This window comes from Nicotiana tomentosiformis, chromosome 6 (genome assembly GCF_000390325.3).
Source record: "Nicotiana tomentosiformis chromosome 6, ASM39032v3, whole genome shotgun sequence".
Classification (NCBI taxonomy): domain Eukaryota; kingdom Viridiplantae; phylum Streptophyta; class Magnoliopsida; order Solanales; family Solanaceae; genus Nicotiana; species Nicotiana tomentosiformis.
In genome coordinates, this window is record NC_090817.1 from 55020754 (window position 1) to 55038659 (window position 17906).

Here is a 17906-nt window from a genome sequence, read left to right on the forward strand (position 1 = left end):
AAAATACCAAAAAATAGTTACATTTTATAGTATAGTTCAAATTAATTTAGTAATTTATAAGATTTATTAGTACTTTTGTAGTAATTTTGTTTTAATTCATTTTTAAGAAAAAGAGTTGATTTGGACTAAGTTCTTGTCCTAATGTCTTGCCCAATTCAAAAATCCAACAAAATATTTACCCAACTTCGGATTTTTACGCTAAGCGCAATACCCTTTGACCCACCAGCCCATTTTACCCACGAAATCCACTTGACCCGCCCCAATCTCTCTTTTAAATTGGAGCCCTTCCTCTTCTCCTCATCCAATGGTCCATGATCCGCCACATCTTCATATATAAACCTAATACTTTCCAAACCCTAAACCTAAAAATTTCCCACAGCCACAACTCACCCCCACCCCTTGCTGTCGCCGTGGACACGCTGGAAAACTCACCGATTCCGGTCGAGTCCACTCATTCGATCCTCAATGGTCCCTTACTTCCACGTCACCAAAATCCTAACAAACTCGAATATTCTCCTCATGATTTCATCTGAATTATGCCTCAAATACATCACGCGTTTTGTTCTCTTTTGGGATGATTTTGAGCCTGTTTGGAAAGCCACCTAGGAATTTGATTTGGGTGTAATTACATAGTTTGGCATGTTTGTTTGGCCAAGTAATTACTTAGTCAGCATGGAATTTGGGTGTAATTGGAGAGGTGCAATTACACTCTCCAATTCTCAAGGGGGTGTGAGAATTGGTGATAATTACAAGGTTGCTTTTTAGTTTCCTTCCTTTTTGTTTTTATTTTAATTTATTTTCTTTAAAACTTTTTATTTCAATTATTTTAATTTTTTAATTTTATTTTTACTATTTAATTTCTTTTGAAATTTTAAAATATATTTTTCTTTGTACATTATTTATCTTTTATTTCTCTACATTTACTTCTTGTGATTCCATAATTGCTTATATTTTATTTTTTATTTATTTTATTATTTTATTTCTTGAAACTACACCTCCTAATATTAGAAATAATGAGTCATTAACAAACTTGGCATATAATGAGTGATGCAATTAAAGTGGAATTTCGTTGTTGAATGTGGTTATAAACTTATTATGTTTCGTAATCTTAAGTTGTAGTGGAACTTACTATTATTATGTTGGAATTTGACATATGTTAAACTATTTTTATTTTTATTTTTAAATTGTGTTATATTCATGGTTCCAATTTACTCGTTTTAGTAGTATTGGCTCACATTGCATGTTGTTCATTTTTTAGTTAGAATTGATAGATTAGTTTTGTCAAACATTTGAATAATGTTATGACATATTTATAAATATTAATTTATTTTATCAAACATGAATTCCATGATGTTCTTACAAAACATATGTTTTTAGTTTTTGTAAGTATCTAACCTAAATACTATTAAGTTGGAAAATATATATAAATTATTTTTACAATATTAATTATAAATATATGATTACTAATTAATACATTCACGAAAAAAATATACATCTTAAATACCAAATATAATATCATTTATACTTATAAAAATTTATAGGCATATATTAATTATACTAACTTTTAAGTTTTGATAATTACTTCATTTAAAATTTAATCTAACTGTGTAATTACACTTGTGCAACCAAACAGTAAACTTGTAATTACACTGTAATTACACTATGACAAACAAACAGGTCGTCGTAATTACATAATTGTGTAATTACTAGGCTGTGTAATTACTAGGGTAGTAATTACACCAATTCCAATTACATGGTGGCTTTCCAAACAGACACTTTGTGATGCATGGGAGCCATAGGATTAAGGGATTTGATCCTAGCCTTCCATTTGTCAAAAATCCGTCAAAACATGAAGAGATCTACGGATATAAGCCATTTCTTGAAAAACAAGCAAAGAGGCTTCAAGATTTCCTATTTAATGAATTCATTCCGGATTTTGGGGTTGGACCCAGTTTTGGAGAGAGAAAAAAAGAACGAGGGTTTTGAGGATTTCTCTAGAGTTTTCCACAGATTTTTTTGAGTTTTCTTTTTAAATTTTAGAAAAGGAGAAAACATACAAAAATATGTTTCTTTTATTGAATCAATTGTGATTGAGCTTCAGAAAAGAAAAATATACAAAAATACATAAGTTTTCTTTTTAATTTCGGTTTCAAAAATGGATTTCCCTTGAGGTGCTAAGATTTGGTTCGAGTTCGTTGTCGAGTTCGTGATTTCGGATTCCGGTTCCTGGAGTGAATTAGCCACTGTTTTGCTGGATTTCGGACTCAAAGTTTGTAGCCGACTTTCTTCATTTTGCTATTAAAGGAAGATTGTTATTTCAGGTCCACCTCTTTTCCTCTCTTATTGTTTCTGTGATTTGTGCTTTTAAGGCTTGGTATTGGCCTGTTATTCTTAGTTTCTCTTTTGTTTGAGATTAGATATTTTTTAGCCTAATAGAGTTCTTGCTTATGTTGTGCAGCCGTCTTTATTTCAGCGCATTAAGGCTCGCCATAATGATGATCCCCATTTGCTAGTGCTTAAGGACACAGTGCAGCGAGGTGGTGCTAAGAAGGTGGTTATTGGAGATGATGGTATTACGCGACTCCAGGGTTCGCTATGTGTTCCTAACGTTGATGGTTTGAGAAACTTGATACTTGAGGAAGCTCAGAGTTCGTGATATTCTATTCATCCAAGTGCTACGAATATGTATCGTGATTTGAAGCATCACTATTGGCGGCGGAGGATGAAGACGGATATTGTTGGGCATGTTCACGATGCCTGAATTGCCAGCAATTTAAAATATGAACATCAGAAACCAAGTGGTTTGATTCAAAAGATGGTTATACCGGAGCGGAAGTGAGAGCATATTACTATGTACTTTGTGGCAGGCTTACCATATACTTTGAAGAAGTTTGATATTATTTGAGTTATTGTGGAAAGGTTGACCAGAACCGCACATATCATACCGATGTTGACTACTTATACTTCAAAGAAGTTGGCTCAGATTTACATCAGGGAGATAGTTCGTTTGCATGGCGTGCCTATTTTTATCATTTTAAACTGGGGTACTCAGTTCACATCTCACTTTTGGAGAACTGTTCAGTGGGAGTTGGGTACGCAGGTTGAGCTCAGCATGGCTTTTCACCCACAAATGGATGGTCAGTCCAAGCGGACCATTCAAATTCTTGAGAACATGTTGCGAGCTTGTGTGATTGACTTTGAAGGTCAGTGGGATCAGTTCTTACCTTTGACGGAGCTTGCTTACAAAAATAGGTATCAGGCCAGCATTCAGAAGGCTCCATATGAGGCTTTGTATGGTAGACGGTATTGTTCTCCTGTTAGTTGGTTTAAGCCTAGCGAGGCTAGATTGTTGGAATTGGTACATGATGTTGATTGGCTTAATTATTAGGAAAGATTTGATTCTGATTGAGATTTGATTTTATTGTGATTGATTGTAATTTATTTTCCTTCCTAAAATAGTCATAGGACCTAGTATATAAATACATTTGCTTAGGGATGTAAGAAATACAAGAAGCCTTTTCTTCTCAAAAATCTACATGGTATAAGAGCCATTGCTTCCTTTTTTAGGTAAGTTTACTACCCCGCAGCACTAGGGTTCCGTTTTTATCAAAGAGATGGAGTTTTCTCTCTCTTGGTGGCTATCCGCAACACAAACTCCTTCCGGTTCCGTCGAGATAGATTTGGTTTCCGGCGAGGCAGATTAATTTTGAGCAATTTTCTTCAGATTTCCTCATGATTGGGCAGAAAATATGGAGTCGTTGAAGGAGACGGTTTCTGGAGAAATCTTGTATTTCGGATGCTCAGCTTCTCCATCACCTCCTAACCAAACTTGATTCCGCTAATGTTGCCACATCTAATTATATGCAATGAGGGACTGTCTATGCTGCTCACCTTAATTTTTGGATTGTTGATTCTAGTGCAAATAGACACATGACAGGCTCTTCTAAAGGCATTCAAAACTATTCTCCGTGTCTCAAAAGAGATAATGTTAAAATAGCCAACGGTTCTTTAACACCTATGTCTAGAACAGGTTCTGTCGTTTGTACTCCTAATATTAAACTATCATCCGTGCTCCATGTCCCAAAGTTCCCTCTCAATGTTTTATCCGGTACCGCCATCACCAAAGCTCTAAACTGTAAAATCGAGTTCTTTCCCGATCATTGTATTTTTCAAGATCTTCAAACAGGGAAAATGATTGGCAGTGGTAAATTGCATGATGACTTGTATATATTGGATGAAATTCAAAACATTGGTCAACCCTTTTCTGGGTAAATTAAGGATGCCAACCAAGAAATAATACAGCGGCATAGACGGTTAGGAATCCATCATTCTTTGTTTTGAAGAAGTTGCATCCCGATTTGTTTTCAAGGTCTCAATTTGAATCATTGTTCTGTGATGCGTGTGAATATGCCAAGCATACTAGAAACTCTTATCCTGTGAATGATAATAGAAACACAACTTCGTTTATGACTATTCATTCTGATGTATGGGGTCCTACCCAAACTGTTTCTTTGTGTGGAAGTCGATGGTTTGTTACTTTAATTGATTGTTGCACTAGGATGACTTGGGTATATTTGTTAAAAGCCAAAAGTGAAGTTTTCTCTTATTTTCAATCATTTCATAAGATGATTTGTGCTCAGTTTGATGCCAAAATAAAAATTTTGAGAACTAACAATGGCAGCGAATACATGGATAAAAGATTTGGTGCTTATTTGGAGTCCAATGGGATAGTCCATCATACAAATTGTCCTTACACTAGTGCACAAAATGGGGCCGCTGAAAGAAAAAATAAGCATTTGTTAGAAGTAGCAAGATTTCTTATGTTCACCATGCATCTAACAAAACCTTATTGGGGATTCTATTCTAGTGGCTGCTTATCTTATCAACAGAATGCCACTTAAAACTCTCAATTTTCAAAGTGCTCTGGAAGCTTTAAAGGGTAGTAAGGAATATACTGTTCATCCAAAGGTGTTTGGGTGTGTTTGCTTTGTCCACACTAGAAATTCTAGGAAACTTGATCCTAGAGCTATAAAGTGTGTTTTCATTAGGTATTCTCCGACACAGAAAGGCTACAAATGTTATCATCCTCCCTCTAGGAGATCTTTTGTTAGCATGGATGTTACTTTTCGAGAATATGAGCCCTATTTCAGTATTACCTCATCACTTCTTCAGGGGAGAGCACTAAGGAGGAAGAGGTGATTCTACCTAGTTCCATTACTGGACCTCTTGATGACATTGTCACAGGGTAAAGTAAAATTGGAGAAAGAATTCAGTGGGAGACTATTGGGCGTTTGGATAGGCCTAATTTGAAAACTTACTCAAGGAGAAATAGAGCAGAAGAAGCCATCATGCAATCTACCGAAACTGAACCTTCTTCTACTGGTGAGTTATCTATATTTCCTAATAAGTTAGATGAACATATTCCTCACAGAAAAGGAGTCAGATCTTGCACCACCAAACACCCTTTATCTAATTTTGTCTCCTACAATTATGTCTCCCTCCTATAGAGCCTTTGTCTTGTCTATTTCTTCTGTGTCTATTCCTAGAATTGGAGGGAAGCTTTTGCAGATCCTAAATGGAAGCAATCTATAATTGAGAAAATGAAGGTCTTGTCAAAAAAAAAGACTTGGCAACTTGTCACTTCACCATCAAACAAGAAGTTGGTTGGTTGCAAATGGGTCTTCACTGTGAAGCACAAAGTTGATGGCTCAATTGAAAGATTCAAAGCAAGATTGGTGGCTAAGAGATTCACTCAGACTTATGGAGTGGATTATCAAGAGACATTTGCACATGTTGCTATGATGAACACTATTCGAATTCTTTGTTTTGTGCAGCTAACCTTGATTGGGACTTGCAACAGTTTGATGTAAAGAATGCATTTCTTCATGGAGACTTATAAGAAGAGGTGTATATGGAGATTCCTCCTGGATTTGATATTGCACAGAGTCAAAGAAAAGTATGCAGATTGAAGAAAGCCTTGTACGGACTGAAGCAATCCCCAAGAGCTTGGTTTGACAGATTCTGCAAAGCAATGACCTCCTTTGGTTACCAACAAAGCAATGCTGATCACACCCTCTTCATAAGACATCATACGGATAAACTCACTATTTTCAGAGTTTATGTTGATGACATAGTAATGACAGGAGATGACAAAGAGGAGATGGCCAAATTGAAGAAGTTGTTGGCACATGAATTTGAGATCAAGGATCTAGGAAAATTGCAGTACTTCTTAGGAATTGAGGTTGCTAGATCAAAAAGAGAAATCTTTTACTTCTCAGAGGAAGTATATTATAGATCTCTTGAAAGAAACTAGTATGACAGGTTGCAGACCCGCAGAATCGCCCGTTGAAAACGATCACAAGTTACAAAGCGGAGTTGGAGAATCAGTTGATAAGGAGAGATATCAAAGGCTGGTTGGAAGACTCAGTTATCTCTCCTACACTAGACCAGACATAGCCTATCAGTTAGCCTGATGAGTCAGTTCATGCATGATCCCCGAGATCCTCATATGCAAAGTTGTCTTTCACATTTTGCGGTATCTGAAGTCTGCTCCAAGGAAAGGTCTACTTTTCTCCAAACATGATCACCTCCAAATAGAAGCCTTTACAAGCGCGGATTGGGTTGTATCTCTGGATGACAGAAGATCCATATCCGGTTATTGTACGCTCGTAGGAGGAAAGTTCGTTACTTGGAGAAGCAAGAAGCAAAGTGTAGCTGCTAGATCAAGTGCGAAGGCAGAATATAGAGCTATGGCCCAGGGTGTTTGCGAACTGCTTTGGCTACAAAAGCTACTAGAGAAATTGAGACTGTGTGAAAAAGGAAAACCTTCATTGTACTGTGACAATAAGGCTGCCATCAGTATAGCTAATAATCCAATACAACATAAGCATGTGGAAATTGATTGACACTTCATCAAAGAAAAAATTACAACTGGTGTCTTGAGTTTGTTTTATGTGCCATCAGAAAAACAATTAACTGATGTGTACCAAGGGTCTCAACAAACGGACTTTTCATACACTGGTTTGCAAGTTGGGCATGTGTGACATATTTGTACCAACTTGAGGGGGAGTGTTGATTGGCTTAATTATTAGGAAAGATTTGATTATGATTGAAAAAGATTTGATTCTGATTGTAATTTATTTTCCTTCCTAAAATAGTCATAGGACCTAGTGTATAAATACCTTTGCTTAGGGATGTAAGAAATATACAAAAATACAAGAAACCTTTGCTTCTTCTAAAAAATCTACAGATGCCTTGGAGAAAGTAAAGGTGATTCAAGAACGACTTTGGACAGCACAGAGTAGGCAGAGAAGTTATGCGGACAAGATGATTCGTGATGTGGCATTCATGGAGGGTGAGAAGGTACTTCTGAAAGTTTCATCAATGAAGGGTGTGACGAGATTTGGAAAGAAGGGCAAGTTGAGTCATAGGTTTATTGGCCAATTTCAGGTGGTGGAGAGAGTTGGTGAGTTGCCTTATAGGCTTGCTTTGCCTCCTAGCCTATCGAGGGTACATTCGGTATTTTATGTTTCTATGCTTTGAAAGTATTAGGAAGATAGGTCATATGTTTTGGACTTCAGCACAGTGCATCTAGATGAGAATTTGGCATATGAAGAAGAGCCGATAGCTATTTTGGACAGGCATGTTCGAAAGTTGAGGTCAAAGGAGATCCCTTTGGTGAAGGAGAAATCGAGCAAGGAGGCAATTTGGGAGGCCGAGTCAGATATGCGGAGCAGATATCCATACCTTTTCAACGGTCCAGGTACATTTCTAAACTCATTCGAGGACGAACATTTGTTTAAGAGACGGAGAATGTAATAACTCGACCGGTCATTTTGAATTCTAGAACTTTATTCCCCTGTTTCATGCTACCCGCAGGTTGGTTTGCTATTTTATGACTTGCAGGTATGGGTGGTTTGGTTCAGGAGTGATTTGGGATACTTAATTCCTAACTAAAGGCTTAAGGTTAAAAAAATGACCAAAGTAAACATTTTGGGTTAACAGGCTCGGATTGGTAATTTAAAGGTCCCAATAAATTCGTATGATGATTTAGGATATGTACATATGTTCGGTTCGGATCTCGGGTGGTCGGGGGTTGATTTGACAAATTTAATTGAAAGTTGAAATGTTGAACTTAAGAATATTTGAGATTTTTGGTTTGAGGCTTAATTCATGGTTTTGATGTTATTAGTGTTTCGAGCCATTTGTCACGTCCTTAGACTTAAACTAAGCACACGTGCGACACTTGACAACTTACTCACGATCTTGCGCAACTCGCTCACGATCTTGTTATTCCAAGTCAGCCTTAATATACTAAAGATCGCTAAGGGAATGTTTGAATACAGGAGAATTGCCAAATGAAGCTTTTGTATTAGAGAGAACTTGATTATTTTTCTTGATGAATTACAAATGAATATCCCTCTTTATATACTAGTCTCCTAGGGCTAGTGACTAAATAAAAATTATTACGCAAGTCCCTTATTATTTACATGTATGTCCCCTCTTTAGAATTCTCTACATAGCTAGAATCTTCCAAGGACTTTCCTAACAATTCCATAGGGTTCTAGGGTCTTCCTAAGGAAACCTCTATATTTTTCTAGAACCTTCCTACAAGTGCTAGCCGCGTTGCATATGGCAAAAATATATGCCAAGTGGCACCTACGTGGCATGATGATGTGGCGGGTCATGACACTCTCCCCCACCCAATTGTGTGTCGCCCTTGGCACAAAGCATCAACACGTACGCGTGCATCTCGCCTTGGCGTCGTCGGAGATCTTTGTCCATTAGCCATTGATGCCCTATGAAGTGGTTCGCCTTCCCATGTCACAAGGTACTAGTCACATTTTTTCTTGCCCCGTTTGTACTTTGGACGGCTAGCAATGATGGCTTCGATCCTCCGCTCATCGGATGCCTCTCCTTGCTCTTGGCCTGAATCTCCCCATGACTCGACCAAGTCTAGCAGCTTCTCAAGCATCGGGTTTATGTTTCCACTCCTTTGGTTGCCCTCCGTGGTCCCAGCTTTACTGGAAAACTTGACCCCTCTGCTTGGTGCATCGTCTAATTCTGATAGCGTGCCATCACTTTGTAACTCGCCATCCACTTCAACTATGTACACCCAACTTTTCTTGCTGCCACCATGCTCCATTTGCATGGCGCCAAGATAGGCTTTGGAATCCCCTACTTTCAGCTTAGATTCCAAGCGCATCCCCCACTAAAGGCGGTTCCTTCTAGTGTTACCCTTGTGTGCCTGAGCAAAGTTCCCGATCATTGTTGCAAGCTTCCCCAACTCTGCTTGCCCGATGTGATCCTTTGCAGAAGTAGCACCCTCCCTTAGGCACGTAATCGCTACTGTTTTCCGGCCCCTTGCCGTTTCTCTTGGACCCATGTCCATTATGGGATGGCCCCTTGCCATTGCCCTTATATAACTCGACTATGTCTTTCCCGTTGTCCTTGTCATGATCTCCCCCAGCTCTCTCGGCGTTGCCTTCTTTGGACTTGGCAGACTCCATCTTGAAGTCAACGAGCGACTCGGCTACCGCTATGGCCTTATCCACGTTGGCTACTTGATGTCTTCTTAACTCCTACTTTGCCCAATTTTTCAACTCATCCATGAAGTAGAAGAGGGAATCTTCCTCGGATAATGACGGGATTTGTAGCATTAAGGTAGTGAACTCGCGCACATACTCCCGAATCGTGGTCCTCTGTCGGAGCTCCCTTAGCTTCCGCCTAGCGTCGTACACCACATTAATCGGGTAGAATTGCTTCTTCAACTCCTTTTTGAACTGCTCTCACGTCTCAATCTTGCATAACCCTTTCTCAATGTCAATACACTTTCGACGCCATCACAGCACGGCAATCTCTGAGAGGTACAACACAACAGTGTTGATCTTGGCCTCGTCGTCTCGCACTTTGCCGTGCCTGAAATAGTTCTCCAAGCTCCAAAGGAAGCTCTCCACTTCTTGTGCATCACGAACACCTTTGAACACCGACGGTTTGGGAGCCTCGATCGTGGCCTCCCTCGAGTGACTCTATATTTGCCTTCGTAGCATCAATAGTACTCAAGGCCTCCATGAGTCTGCATTCCAAGGCATTGATGGTTCGCCTTAGCTCCATCTCAGTCTGCGTACGTCTCTCCAAGTCATTTCGGATACTCTCAATATCCTCAAGAGTGTGTCCCTCAAGAACGCTAAGGGTGCATTCCACCTTCCCCAAGTGTTGGCCAAAGATCTTGACGACGTCCATCCCCGAGTTCACCTTCATCACCCACTCTTTACCGAGCGAGACGTCATCCGGCAGGACCTCCACTTTATCCTCGCTCGCCTCAATGGCAGATGGTTCTTGGGATGTAAGCCCCTCGTTTGGCACAACCTCGGGCGACACCTCCTGGCTCTTGTTGGTGGCATTCCTCTTTTTGTTATGTACGTTCTTGCCAGCAGCATTTTGGATGACGTTGGCTTGGGTGTTGGCAGCATTAATCTCTTCGTCGTTCACCATTCCCTTAGTTGCAACATTCGCTAGGATACCACGTTGTCACATCCTTAGACTTAAACTAAGAGCACGTGCGACACTTGACAACTTGCTCACGATCTTGCGCAACTCGCTCACGATCTTGTTATGCCAAGTCAGCCTTAATACACTAAAGATCGCTAAGGGAATGTTAGAACGAGTGAGAATTGCCAAAGGAAGCTCTTGTATTAGAGAGAACTTGATTGTTTTGCTTGATGAATTACAAATGAATTTATATACTAGTCTCCTAGGGGCTAGTGAGTAAATAAAAATTATTACGCAAGTCCCTTATTATTTACATGTAAGTCTCCTTTCTAGAATTCTCTATATAGCTAGAAATTTCCAAGGACTTTCCTAGCAATTCCATAGGGTTCTAGGGTCTTCCTAGGGAAACCTTTATATTTTTCTAGAACCTTCCTACAAGTGCTAGCCTCTTTCCTATGTAAGCTTTCCATATGGCAAAAATATATGCCAAGTGGCACCTACATGGCATGATGATGTGGCGGGTCATGACACTTTGCCCAAGTTTGTATAGGGTATATGAACTTTTTAGGATGATTGGATATGGTCCGGGGGGCTCGAGTGATTTTCGGGGTGGTTTCGGAGCATTTTGGAACATGATTCAACTGATGGTTTTTTTATGCACAACAGTGAATCGAGATCGCGTGGGCTAGGATGGCGATCGCGTAGATTGAATTTGGGGCTAGGGATTTTTCCTTCGCGAACACGTGCAGGAGGTCGCGATCGCGTAGGTGTGCGCATGGGTGTTCTTTACAAGCGCGTGGAGCGCGTCGCGGTCGCGGTGGCCTTCGGGATAGCGAGTCACAATTTCAGCCCAGGGTATATTTTGTCCAGATTTCGTGATTTAGCTTATTTTCACCATTTTTGAGTTTTGGAGAACGGGAAAAGGAGATTTTAAAGAGGGATTTCACCCCCAATCTTGAGGGTAAGTAATTCTTACTTGGAATTATTCATAAACCTTGATTCCGTATGAATTTCTACACATAAACATGGAATCAAAGAGAGAAATCTAGGGGTTTTGTCTAAATCTTAAGTGAGTGTATTTTGAGGTTTTGAACAATTTGGACTCGAATTGGGAAACCAATCACATATTCGAATTGGGTTATAAGACAATGGCATTTGACCTTGGAATCAGATTTTTACCATGTGGGCCCGACTTGACTTTTTATTGATCTTTGAGATTTGATTTAAGATTGAAGCTTTATTGTTTGGAATTGGTTTCTATGACTTTATTTGACCCTGTTAAGTATTATTTGGCTAGATTTGGAGCATTTGAAAGGCAAGGATAGAGGAAGGAGCATATTGGAAGGTTGAAGCCTATTCCGGATATGGTAAGTAGCTTGGCTAGCCTTGATTTGAGGGAATTTTTCATAAAATGGACATATATGCAAAATATTACATGTTTGGGGGGTGACGTATATGCGAGGTGACGAGCGTATATGCGGGCGCTGAGGTTATACCATATTTGGGAGTAGAATTTAAGCTTCATTATGCCTTGGTTGAGGTGTACTTCTTCTGGTCTATGTTATGTTTTATTTGTTTGTATGACTACTTGAGCAGCTTTAATCATGCTATAGATATTATGTCAAGGCTTTTGATGCTTTATTTTGACATGAAGGGCTATTTGGTATGTTGGATTATACATTGTAGCCGTAGTCATACTTGTACATATGCATATATCTCTGCAGGGTGATTTCCTCTGTCCATATGCATCATATATGCTTATTTCTTGTTCATAAGCATACACGCATGCAATGGTACTCTGCTATGGACTGAGGTTGGCATGACGGGACATTCCGTGCGGATATTATGATTGGGCACGATGGTACATTTGTGCGGTTCGATGACTGATTTCTGAGATATTGATGATTCTTTATGGAGCTATGATGCTCGGCTCATGGATTTGGATCCATCCTCAGGAGTCACGTGATTACCCATATTACATTAGGAAGTGTGTGCGCAATGATATGGGACACCTGGGAAGTGTCGAGCACCCGGGGGTGTCAACTGAGGCAGAGATACTCTTTCACCTGCATGGACATTGTAGAATCATGTAGAGACATGCATATACATGCTACTTGATGCATATCATCCATATATGTTGATGTTGTGCTTTACTTGCGTCCTTTATCAACTTTTCTGGAAAGCATGCTTAATAGTTGATTCTTGGTTGTGTACCTTACTACTTGTATCTCTGGTTTCTTAGTTTTTCTTTCTTTTATTGTACATTGTTATGAGTTTAGCACGTTATTGAATTATGTCACTTTTGTCTAAATCACACCACTACTTCATCGGAGTTAGACTTGATGTTTACTGGGTACACGTTGTTTTGTACTTATACTATATTTTTGCACATTTTTGTGCAGAACCTGCTATTGGACCCGCGGCGTTCAGGAGGGCGCTTAGCAGCTTGTAGGAGACTTCGTGGTGAGCTGATGCACATGATTCGCAACTTATGGAGTCCCTTTCTTATGTATCCTGCTGTTATATTGGTTCGGACAGTACTTTAATATGGCGACTCAAATGTACTCTATTTAGTTGCTCATGAATTTGTAATATCGGGTTTTGGGAGATTATTATAGTATTTTCAGCTTTTGGTTGATGTTGTGAGACTTAATATGTTTTATTTAAATCATGACAACTAATTAACCTTTATTTGTTTTGCTTTGTTAATTGCAAATGTTGGCTTACCTAACGGGTTGGGGTTAGGTGTCATCACGATTTTAGTCGTGACAGAACAAAAGGAATAACAAGTCGGGAAAAGAAAAGAAAAGAAAAGAACAAAGAAAAGGAGGCAACAACTCTCGGGGATGTCTTCAATGAGGATAGAACTCTGATACATTATGAATTGAAAGATTTCAGAGGTCTCACTGAACCACTGTACCCACATCTGTTTTGTTTAATGCAGGTGCCATTTAAACCATTTCAGTTTTGTCACAGATATCTACATGTATACTCAAAATTTTAGATGGAGCATGCAGGTGACGTGGCACCCCTACCTAATAAGGTAGATCTGCCCCTGGGCATTGTATCACCTTTCGTGTTACTTGTTAGAATAGTTATGTGAATATATATGTAATTAGTCCTAGTCCCGTATGTAATAGGAGTAGGTTATATATTATGTGTGCTTATAAATAGGGTTCATTGTAATACAATCAACATCAATAATAGATTTTTCTCCCGTGCATTCTCACATGTTATCAGAGCATTAATGAGAAAAGATCGATGTGCGTCATCCCACAGTAATCGGGAAGAAAGAACTTAATCATCGTGTAATTTTTCCAGTGACCTAAGGGTTGTCTACGTGAAAGTCACTTTATGTCGGTGTTGTGAAAAAACCAACACCACCACGAGGTAGATCACTCTCCGGCGATCAACGACAGAAAATTTCTCCGGCAGAAATGCTGCCACGCACCTCCACGCGCCGGCAACAGAAAATTTTCTGGCAAGGGTTCCGATTCACGCGCCGGCACGTGGGCCACTTTCCGGTCATTTTTTCGCAAAGCTTCTTCAAGACAGCTTGTTCGTGAGGCTTTTCCAAGCCTACCCATCCAAGTTTCACCAAAATCCGACGACCTTTTTTATTTTCCGGCGAGTGAACAGTGATTTTCCAAAAAAAAAAGAGAAAAGTGTTCTGATTTGGGATTCCAAGGTTGTTAACCATACAACCTTTAGTCAAGAATTTGAGAAATTGGTTGTAGCAAAATGGATCGCCTTGCTTGACCTACAGCTCCAGTTGCAGCTCCACCACCTATAGCTCCAGTTCCACCACTTATAGCTCCAGTTCCACCACCTATAGCTCCAGTTCAACCTTCTGCAGCTCCACCACTCCTGACTTATCATCGTCGTCCGCGTCCAGCATCAGGCCCACCTGATTCGCGTCCCGCACCTAACAGTGCTAATATTGTAGACTTGTCTCCTCTTAGTCAACTGATTGCACTACGGAAAGGTATACGGTCCACACTTAATCCCAATCCCCATTATGTCGGTTTAAGTTGCCATCGTCTGTCATCACCCTATTGTGCATTTGTATCATCTTTGTCCTCTATTTCCATCCCTAAGTCTACAGGTAAAGGACTGTCTCATCCAGGATGGCAACAAGCTATGATTGACGAGATGTCTGCTTTACATACGAGTGGTACTTGGGAGCTTGTTCCTCTTCCTTCGGGTAAATCGACTGTTGGTTGCCGTTGGGTGTATGCAGTCAAAGTTGGTCCAGATGGCCAGGTTGATCGACTTAAGGCTCGTCTTGTTGCCAAAGGGTATACTCAGATATTTGGGCTCGATTACAGTGATACTTTTTCTCCCGTGACTAAAATAGCATCGGTCCGTTTTTTTTCTATCCATGGATGTTGTTCGCCATTGGCCTCTTTATCAGTTGGACATTAAGAATGTTTTTCTTCACGGTGACCTTGAGGATGAGATTTATATGGAGCAACCACCTGATTTTGTTGCTCAGGGGGAGTCTAGTGGCCTTGTATGTCGGTTGCGCCGGTCCCTCTATGGTCTAAAGCAGTCTCCTCGAGCCTGGTTTGGTAAGTTCAGCACAGTTATTCAAGAGTTTGGCATGACTCGTAGTGAAGCCGATCACTCTGTGTTTTATCGGCATTCTGCTTCAAATCTCTGTATTTATCTGGTGGTTTATGTTGATGATATTATTATCACCGGCAATGATCAGGATGGTATTACTAAGTTGAAGCAACATCTCTTTCAGCACTTTCAGACTAAGGATCTTGGCAGATTAAAGTATTTTTTGGGTATTGAGGTATTGTGATCTCACAACGGAAGTATGCCTTAGACATTCTTGAGGAGACAGGAATGGACAGGCTGTAGACTTGTTGACACTCCTATGGATCCGAATTCTAAACTTCTGCCAGGGCAAGGGGGAGCCGCTTAGCGATCCTGCAAGATATAGGCGGCTGGTTGCTGGTTGGTAAATTAAATTACCTCACGGTGACTAGACCTGACATATTCTTTCCTATGAGTGTTGTAAGTCAGTTTATGGATTCTCCCTATGATAGTCATTGGGATGCAGTTGTCCACATTCTTCGATATATAAAATCAGCTCCAGGCAAAGGACTATTGTTCGAGGATCGAGGTCATGAGCAGATCGTTGGATACTCAGATGCTGATTGAGCAGGATCACCTTCTGATAGACGTTCTATGTCTGGATATTGTGTTTTAGTAGGAGGTAACTTGGTGTCTTGGAAGAGCAAGAAACAGAATGTCGTCGTTCGGTCTAGTGCAGAAGCAGAATATCGAGCAATGGCTATGGCAACATGTGAGCTAGTTTGGATCAAACAGTTGCTCAAGGAGTTGAAATTTGGTGAGATCAGCCAAATGGGACTTGTGTGTGATAATCAAGTTGCCCTTCATATTGCATCGAATCCGGTGTTCCATGAGAGAACTAAACATATTGAGATTGATTGTCACTTCGTCAGAGAAAAGATACTATCAGGAGATATTACAACAAAGTTTGTGACGTCGAATGATCAGCTTGCCGATATTTTTATCAAGCCCCTCACTGGTCCTCGATTAGTTATATATGTAACAAGCTTGGTACATATGATTTGTATGCACCAGCTTGAGGGGGAGTGTTAGAATAGCTATGTGAATATCAGTCCTAGTCCTGTATGTAATAGGAGTAGGTTATATAGTATGTGTACTTATAAATAGGGTTCATTGTATTACAATTAACATCAATAATAGATTTTTCTCCCGTGCATTCTCACATTACTAATTAAAGAATAGAGGAAAATGTGACACCTAGAGATGTAAATGCGAACTCACATATTTCTTGTTACATAAAATAAATCTGAACTTCTCTTTTAAGGGAAGTGAACAGAGATTGACAGAAATGGCAAGATTTTCTTTTTTAGTCAGAGTGAATATTTTGCATGCCAGACCATTGCGTTGGACAAAAATAATTTACCTTCAACCACGTTGTCTAGAAACCCAGGAACCTATAGGCACTAACAATACTTCTGATTACAAACTTGTTCATGTGCACTACATTTGCGAATACTTATAAAGTGTAGCAGTAACATGCAGGAAACGAGGCCATCATGGAAAGGATTTATCCTTCAAAAGGAGGGGAAGCAGTTATAACTGCCCGACAAAATTAAGGTTCTCCAGACTAACTTACTAACATTAATTAACTTACCAAATTTCATAATAAGCTGAATTGCATGTACATCTCCAATCCCATGAACTCCTGCACATGGAAACAAAAACAAAGAATATAATGCCAGATTAGTAAAAAGCAAAGTTTTATCAGATGACAGATCCCAATGAAGTACTATCATTAAGCTGAAGCTGAATGAGATCTACTAGTAAACTACTTTTTTCGGTCCAGTTAAACAGAGTTATCCACTCTGATATATTGGAAAGATACCAGAATCTGTCCACAGGTAGAGCACATGAAACTAACAGCACCATGTTTTATAAGTGATCTATACAACACCGATTCCGAAGTAATGAGATACAGATATGGCATTTTTTTCTCCTCTTCATTTGGGCTGTTACGATGAGAGTGAAGGTGCCATGAAATGCCTCCTACAATCACTCAAGTCATTTCCATTTTTAAGAACTCAAAATTTTTCTGTATCTCGTCATTTGGATCAGTCATCACTTAACTTTAACTTTCAGAATGCAATAAATAGGCCAGCACTACTTTTACATTACTTACTCGGACCTCCAATGAAATTGGACCTAAGTATGTTTGCTAATACTTTTCTTTTGCTCAAGTCTTAAAGGCTTCTGATGCAACTTGATACATTCTTGGCAGAAAATTTCTGGGTAAGGTCTGGCTAAGGGTGTTTCAGAAGTTGGAGGGCCTGAGCGAGTTTAGTTGAAAACAAAGAGAAAGCCCTGAGCAATCTACCCTTCATTATACAGAAAAGTTTACTTAAGGAAGCACAGATAAACCTGGTATGTTATCAGATTTATCACCCGTAAGTGAGATCAAATCAACAAATTGAGAAGGTTTTAGTCCTCCATATTTTCCAGCAAAATCCTCCATTCCAAATGAGACCATCCTGCAAAATGTAAGAAAAGGCCGAAGGACTTAGAAAGTGTTTCAGAATACAGTAGTTGCATGTGTATGATGACAGAAAAATGAGACAAATAAAACCATGGACACAATCCATAATGAAACAACAGAAGGCATCAAAATCATAGGAAAACTAATGGTAAAGGGGAAAAAGACTGTGAGAAGGCACGGGAGAAAATATGTTATTGATATTGGATGAACAATACAATACAAGAGGTCCTTATTTATAGCTATACTATACAAGGACATACTACTCTTCTACCAATGTGGGACAATACTACACTATATACATGTTGTAAACTAACACTCCCCCTCAAGCAGGTGCATA

The 17906-nt window shown here is 39.5% G+C and overlaps 1 protein-coding gene across 6 annotated transcripts in view; it reads right to left on the reverse strand.

Annotated features, from left to right (window-relative positions):
• The window catches only part of LOC108945758 (uncharacterized), a 63003-nt gene that overhangs the window by 18198 nt on the left and 26899 nt on the right, over positions 1-17906 (reverse strand). For 5 of the 6 annotated variants that reach the window (XM_070177373.1, XM_070177374.1, XM_070177370.1 and 2 more), the window contains 2 exons: positions 17455-17564; positions 16691-16741 (listed from right to left, as the gene is read on the reverse strand). In XM_070177373.1, the coding sequence (XP_070033474.1) occupies positions 16691-16741; positions 17455-17564 (161 nt within the window). The remainder of the gene's footprint in view (positions 1-16690; positions 16742-17454; positions 17565-17906) is intronic. The other variant, XM_070177372.1, reaches the window with a different exon arrangement.